This window comes from Austrofundulus limnaeus, unplaced genomic scaffold (genome assembly GCF_001266775.1).
Source record: "Austrofundulus limnaeus strain Quisiro unplaced genomic scaffold, Austrofundulus_limnaeus-1.0 Scaffold364, whole genome shotgun sequence".
Classification (NCBI taxonomy): domain Eukaryota; kingdom Metazoa; phylum Chordata; class Actinopteri; order Cyprinodontiformes; family Rivulidae; genus Austrofundulus; species Austrofundulus limnaeus.
The window spans coordinates 448,898-455,823 of NW_013952766.1; the positions used below are offsets into that span (position 1 = coordinate 448,898).

The window sequence follows — 6,926 nt, forward strand, 5'->3', positions numbered from 1 at the left end:
AAACTAAACTAAATATTTTTTAAAAAGGTAAGAAGTAGAAAGTTGTTACTCCTATTTCATTTTGGCTTGTTATTGTTTAAAAAAATTGTGGCTCCTGGAAAGAGTGAATTTAATTGTGGTTGGATTAGAAGTATAAATATATACCATTCTGATACTGTATTTAGTTTGTATACAATTACTCAAAGCTGCACGCCTTCAGAAAAAATATTTTTTTGAAGAGGTCACCTCCCAAATGTATTTTGGAAAATCTAACATCTTTACTCAATACTTTTACTTTTATTACTTAAGTGCATTTTATGTCAGAAATTTACTTTTGATACTTAAGTACAAAATAAATCAGATACTTTAAGACTTTTACTCAAGTAATATTCTTATAGAAGATTTGAACTTTTACCAAAGTAATTTTGTGATGAGACACTTGTACTTTTACTCAAGTATCACTGAGGTACTTTATACAACACTGCCCAGAACTATGTGGAGGGTCTGGGAACCTTAGAGGAGCTGCAGAGGCAGGTCTCGGTCCTTCTCCTGGTTCTGTTACCTCCATGACCAGACCACAGATACAGATATAAGGAAGGACGAAGTTTCCTCCTTTTCCTTAAAAATGTACAAACCTCAGCTGGAAGACCTGATCTGTCTGCAGGAAACTTTAAATCTGTTAAAACATCCTTCATGAGACACGTTTCTGTCAATCTGAGTCAAACTCACCTCTCATTGGTCACTCCGACCAGACTGATGTTATTAACGTCTAAGATCAGATCACCTGACTTCAGCCGACCTGAAACAGACAGACAGACAGGTAGACAGACTGCAAAATTAGCCATCTAAAAACAAATTTAAAATACCAGATTATAGTCTGAATCTTCTCAAAGTGAAATAATCTGACAGTAGGATGTGACAAAGATTAATAATCTTACACATTCTGCTCTTGTTTAGTAAATCAGTTTCAAAACACTTTTTGGATGTAAGATGTGATTAGATGGACATTTTTTTGCAGTGGGCAGCAGACAGACAGGTAGACATCAGGCAGACAAACAGGTAGATAGACAGACAGACAGGTAGCAGACAAAAGGTAAACAGGAAGACAGGCAGGCAGACAAACAGGTAGACAAGAAGACAGTCAGACAGGCAGGTAAACATGCAGGGAGGTGAACAAACAGCAATGCAGACAGGCAGGCAGACAGACAGGTAGCAGACAGAAAGGTGGAAGACAGACAGACAGACAGGTAGAAGACAGACAGGTAGAAGACAGACAGACAGACAGACAGACAGACAGACAGACAGACAGACAGACAGGTAGCAGACAGACAGGTAGAAGACAGACAGACAGACAGGTAGAAGACAGACAGGTAGAAGACAGACAGACAGACAGACAGACAGACAGACAGACAGACAGACAGACAGGTAGCAGACAGACAGGTAGAAGACAGACAGACAGACAGGTAGAAGACAGACAGGTAGAAGACAGACAGACAGACAGACAGACAGACAGGTAGAAGACAGACAGGTAGAAGACAGACAGACAGGTAGAAGACAGACAGGTAGAAGACAGACAGACAGACAGACAGGTAGAAGACAGACAGGTAGCAGACAGACAGACAGACAGGCAGCAGACAGACAGACAGACAGGTAGCAGACAGACAGATAGAAGACAGACAGGTAGAAGACAGACAGACAGACAGCCAGACAGACAGACAGACAGACAGACAGACAGGTAGAAGACAGACAGGTAGACAGACAGACAGGTAGCAGACAGACAGGTAGACAGACAGACAGACAGACAGACAGACAGGTAGCAGACAAACAGGTAGACAGACAGACAGACAGACAGACAGGTAGAAGACAGACAGACAGACAGACAGACAGACAGACAGACAGACAGACAGACAGACAGACAGACAGGTAGAAGACAGACAGACAGACAGACAGACAGACAGACAGACAGACAGACAGACAGACAGACAGACAGACAGGTAGCAGACAGACAGACAGACAGACAGACAGACAGACAGACAGACAGACAGACAGATCCTGACCATCCAGAGCAGCCAGGCCTCCTGCGATCACTCTCTTGATGAAGATCCCGAAGTCTTCTCCGGTCAGCTCTCTGTAACCTCCGATCACTTTGACTCCTGAGGGAAGAGCTCTGATTGGTCAGAAACATGTCACTCTGAGCTCTGATTGGTCAGAAACACGTCACTCTGAGCTGGACTCAGGTCAGGGTTCAGGTACTCACCCAGTCCCTTCCTGCAGTCGGAGAACTCCAGCCTCTGGACGGCTCTGCTGATGCCGTGAGGGCCCATGATGGTCCTGGTGAGGAACAGAAACAGGTTTGGATCAGAACCATGTCAGCATCCCGTCCCGGTCACAGAGCCTGTCTGTCCTCAGAGCTCCACCGCACCAAATAATCAAATCATTGCAGGATTTTGTTGTTGTCCCCCCCTCCCYCCTCCCCCCGCAGCCGGACACATGCAACCAATAATATCCATCTCCTCCCAAACGGCACCGAGCTGAACCGGCACTGACCCGGCTGTCAGGAGGCTCAGAATAATCAAAGGAACAAGCGCTGGTTCCTGCACAGGGAGGGGTTCGGGTCAGGTCCAGATTAAAGCTCCTCAGATGTGTTTAACGAGMTGTTCCGACCCGAGGCTCGGTTCGATGTGGCAGCAGAACCAGCAGCGTGTCACTCTGACCTCTGAGTGTGATGATTGACCAGACAGAACCACCCTGGGTCCAGACCTGCGGGGTCCAGACCTGCAGGGTCCAGAGCCAGCATCTCTCACACAGGTCTGTCAGAACCAGAACATCACATCCAGAAACGCATTCAGTCCTAAAGCAACACAAAGGTTCTGTGTATTCAGAACCAGAACCGTTTGGTTTGACTCTTTTTTTCTGATGTGTTCATGAACCAGTCCAGAACCAGAACCCACTCCTTCCTGTTAGAASTCAGAGGTCCACATGGATCAGTTTCAGGTCTCTTTTATGTTCCTCTGGTTTCGATTGAACCCATTTCTTCAACTCTGAGAGGACAGATTGAGGACAGAAAACACAGAGGACACAGAAAGGACAGTTTTAGGACAGAAGACAAAGTGAAGACAGAGGACAGAGTGAAGACAGGGGACAGAGTGAGGACAGGGGACACAGGAGGAAAGACTGAGAACAGAGGACGGGGGTCATGGTTTTGGACCAGATGTCTGGTTTTATCAGAGAAAATATAAAACTTCTGTTTTGTGGGTAAAAGAACATGTTGTGGTTTAAAAGCTGATTTATTCTGAAACAGCAGAGAAAAGGTTCTGGATGATCCGTGTGACTGAGTCCTGGTAAGTCAGGACTGCTCTCAGAACCGGTCTGTGGAGCACCGTGTGTGGTGAAAAGGATTATGGGAAGTGAAGTCGAGGTCACTTTGATCTTTGTGAAGAGGCTTAATTAGAAATAATAACATAAGCCATCTGAAGGCGCAGCAGGCAGGACCGTCCTCCTCACTGACACTCATTGATCACTTTCACTTCCTGTTAAAAGGAAATACTTTAACAGCAAACAAGAATTTGGTTTTTGGAAAGTTAAGAAATCATAAAAAAAATCCAAAATGTCTATAGAACTAAATCATCTGTCTTTGTCCRACAGGAAGACAGTCTTTTGTAACAAACAGAAACAGACTCTTATTTTGAAGAGTTGTTTTTCTGAGGAGCGATTTAAATGATGATTAAAGAAAAGCAGGGGACATTTGCGGGGGGATTTAAATAGTCTGGAGGCTCATTAGCCTCAGCAGCTCCCAGAACTGATTAAATGGATCAGATCTGGTCTTGGATTTGAACGGACCCATGACGACAGATTCATCAGATCCGTTTGGGTCCCTGGAGGAACTCTGTTTTTGTTCCTGTGATTTTTATCTTCTTCAGTCTGACAGATTTCTCTCTTTAAAWGTGTCGAAGCTGCAGGATGTTTTTTCTGAAGCACAACAATCGTTTCCAACTGAGGCTGGAACACGGAGCAGCAATTAAACTGAGCACTTAATACCTGATAATCTGCACTACCTGACACAAATCATTACCGTCACACACACACATGGGCCACGGACACACACAGGGATACAACTCAGACACACATCGGGATTTTTTCTAAACAACACAACAGTAAAATACTGAAAAACAGACCCAGTTCAACTCCAGACCTGAGACCATGGTCCTCATCCAGAACAGGAAGGACCAAACTCTTTGGGTTGGTCTGGTTCTATGTTCAGGCATCTCAGGGTTTGTTCACAGTGAGGGAACAAAAGAGACGGATCGGTGCCGGTTCTGTGGTTTTGTGGACTCTGTTCTGGTCCGTTGTGGTTGAAAAGGAGCTGATCTGTACAGTGAAGCTCTCTGTTCACCTGTGGTCTGAACTCTGGGTAGTGACTAAAAGAACCAGATCTAAGATCCAGGAGGTCTACATGAGTTTTCCCTGCGGGGTACCTGGATTCTACACTGAAAAAAATAACTTATAAGATGTACTTGAAAAAAATCCTCTAACAAATTTGCACTAATATTTGATAAGTAAATTTAAATGCTACAAATTCATGTAATATGTACTCTCATCATTATCTAGTAAAAGTTATTAAGAATATAGGTGAAGATTTGTGAATAAATCAGGTAAATTTTGCTTAATTTGCTCAATTAAATCTTGTAACATATACTTGATCAAAATAAATAAAACTTACCTGATTTATTCTCAAATATTTAACTATATTCTTGATAATTTTTACTAGATGATGATGAGTACACATTACATGAATTTGTAGTATTTAAATGTACTTAACAAAAGTAAATGAAAATTGTTATGAGGATTTTTTCTAGTAAATCTTACAAGTTCTTTATAACAGTGCACATGCGTCATTCACAATATTGTAGCATGACACCTCACAGCTACAGAGAGAGGTGTAGCTCTTGTTGTTGAAGACTTCACCACAAGGTGGCGGTTTTGAAGAACCTTTATTGGATTCTTCTTCATGAACAAAACAGACAAAGTGAAAGTCACAGGTCTTATTAATAACTAGGCCTACCACTCTCACTTATGGTTGCTTCTGCTGAACGGTTTAACACAAGTTAAATAATGAACACACAAATTAGAGTAACCCAACAGACTAATTGCTGAAAGAAGAATGTTAAACAATTCCCTAAAATGATTTAACAACAACAAACATGAATCCTACCCACAATCCTCCACTGCAGTCACATGACAAACAGCCAAACAGCAGAATGCTACAAAATGCATYCCCTGTTCCCTGACAACTAAATATCACCTACATTATCCCATCAAACTACTGCACACCAACAAATGTATTCAAGCAAAAGAAACCAGACAACTTATGTTTTATTTTCACCATGTCTTGTCCTCTCCTTGAAAAGTGAAGCAAGGGAATGAGGAGCAGCAGCACTGTGCGCATGCACCCTCAGTTTTAGCCCAGAAGAGTAGAAGTTACTTCATATATTCATGTTTATGTGCTGTCCAGAAAAGGCACTTAAATATTACTGGTAAAATGATGTTAGCATTTACTTTTTTTGTACAGTAATATTGATACATAATATAATGCGTATTGTTTATTTAGTGAATTCTAGTAGTTTAAAGCTTTTGATATTTTTTTGTAAAATTTAATAGAACAATTAAATAAATCTTACTACACCCAAAAATCCTTTTTTTTTCCAGTGTAACTTAGAGACAAGGTGAGAGGTTCAGTTCTCCAAGACAGAGACTCACAGCTGAGGTGGATCATCTGGTCAGTGTGGGACCCCGAGGAAAGACCCAGGACACTTAGAAAGACTATGTCTCTCAGCTGGTCTAGAAACACCTTGAAGTCCACCCAGAAGATCTGGTACACTGATATCTATTGTTCTCTATCATCGCAAGATCTTTGTTCTCCAAAATGAGCTAAAAGTTGTTTTAAAGTGACTTTTTCTTTGTCAAAGTTTGTAGCTAAAAAGGAAGGTTGTGAAAAAATGTTTTGGGAGGAAGAGGAGAGAGCTGCAGCTTCTGAGGATTACTGTTTGCATATTTAATCTCCTCCTGTCTGCTGAAGTGTGGAATAAAAACCATGAGTTTCCGTGCAGACTGATCCGTGAGCCGACAGATCATCTGAGGTCACACAGCTCTCAGATTTTTCTACTGAAAGAACTGATGAAATACAGAAAATAGTTTGTGTTTAATGTGAGTCTGATGAAAGAGAAGGGATGATGTAAACACACGGTCTAACTAAGCACCTCACAGAGTAAACACAGATGTTATTCAGCTGAGAAAATAGCGAAAGACCAAACGTGTTTTGATTTTAAAAAAGTACTAATGCATGACAACAAACAAAATGTTCAAAACCTAAAGAGGAACAAAGAGACACAGGTGGAGCCTTACTGTGGCATGAAGCCATAATGCTAAAGAGAAAAAACTCAGGTTGTTTCCATCCTCACCTGGTTCAGGTTGTTACAAGTTGTTTCTATCGTCACCTGGTTCTAATGGTTAGAGGTTTTTTCCATCTTCACCTGGTTCAGGTTGTTTCCATCTGTACCTGGCTCAGGTGGTTACAGGTTGTTTCCATCGTGACCTGGTTCAGGTTGTTTCCATCATCACCTGGTTCAGGTTGTTACAGGTTGTTTCCATCATCACCTGGTTCAGGTTGTTACAGGTTGTTTCCATCATCACCTGGTTCAGGTTGTTACAGGTTGTTTCCATCGTCACCTGGTTCAGGTTGTTACAGGTTGTTTCCATCGTCACCTGGTTCAGGTTGTTACAGGTTGTTTCCATCGTCACCTGGTTCAGGTTGTTACAGGTTGTTTCCATCGTCACCTGGTTCAGGTTGTTACAGGTTGTTTCCATCGTCACCTGGTTCAGGTTGTTACAGGTTGTTTCCATCGTCACCTGGTTCAGGTTGTTACAGGTTGTTTCCATCGACACCTGGT

At 42.1% G+C, this 6,926-nt stretch overlaps 1 protein-coding gene across 1 annotated transcript in view; it reads right to left on the minus strand.

Moving 5' to 3' along the window:
- Positions 1 to 2,310, minus strand: part of stxbp4 (syntaxin binding protein 4) — a gene marked incomplete at its 5' end in the record, with an annotated part of 28,210 nt that extends 25,900 nt beyond the window's left edge. The window contains 3 exon segments of the mRNA XM_014023353.1: positions 709 to 778; positions 2,037 to 2,132; positions 2,237 to 2,310. Coding sequence (XP_013878807.1) covers positions 709 to 778; positions 2,037 to 2,132; positions 2,237 to 2,310 — 240 coding nt within the window.
- Between the last annotated feature and the right edge of the window lie 4,616 nt (positions 2,311 to 6,926).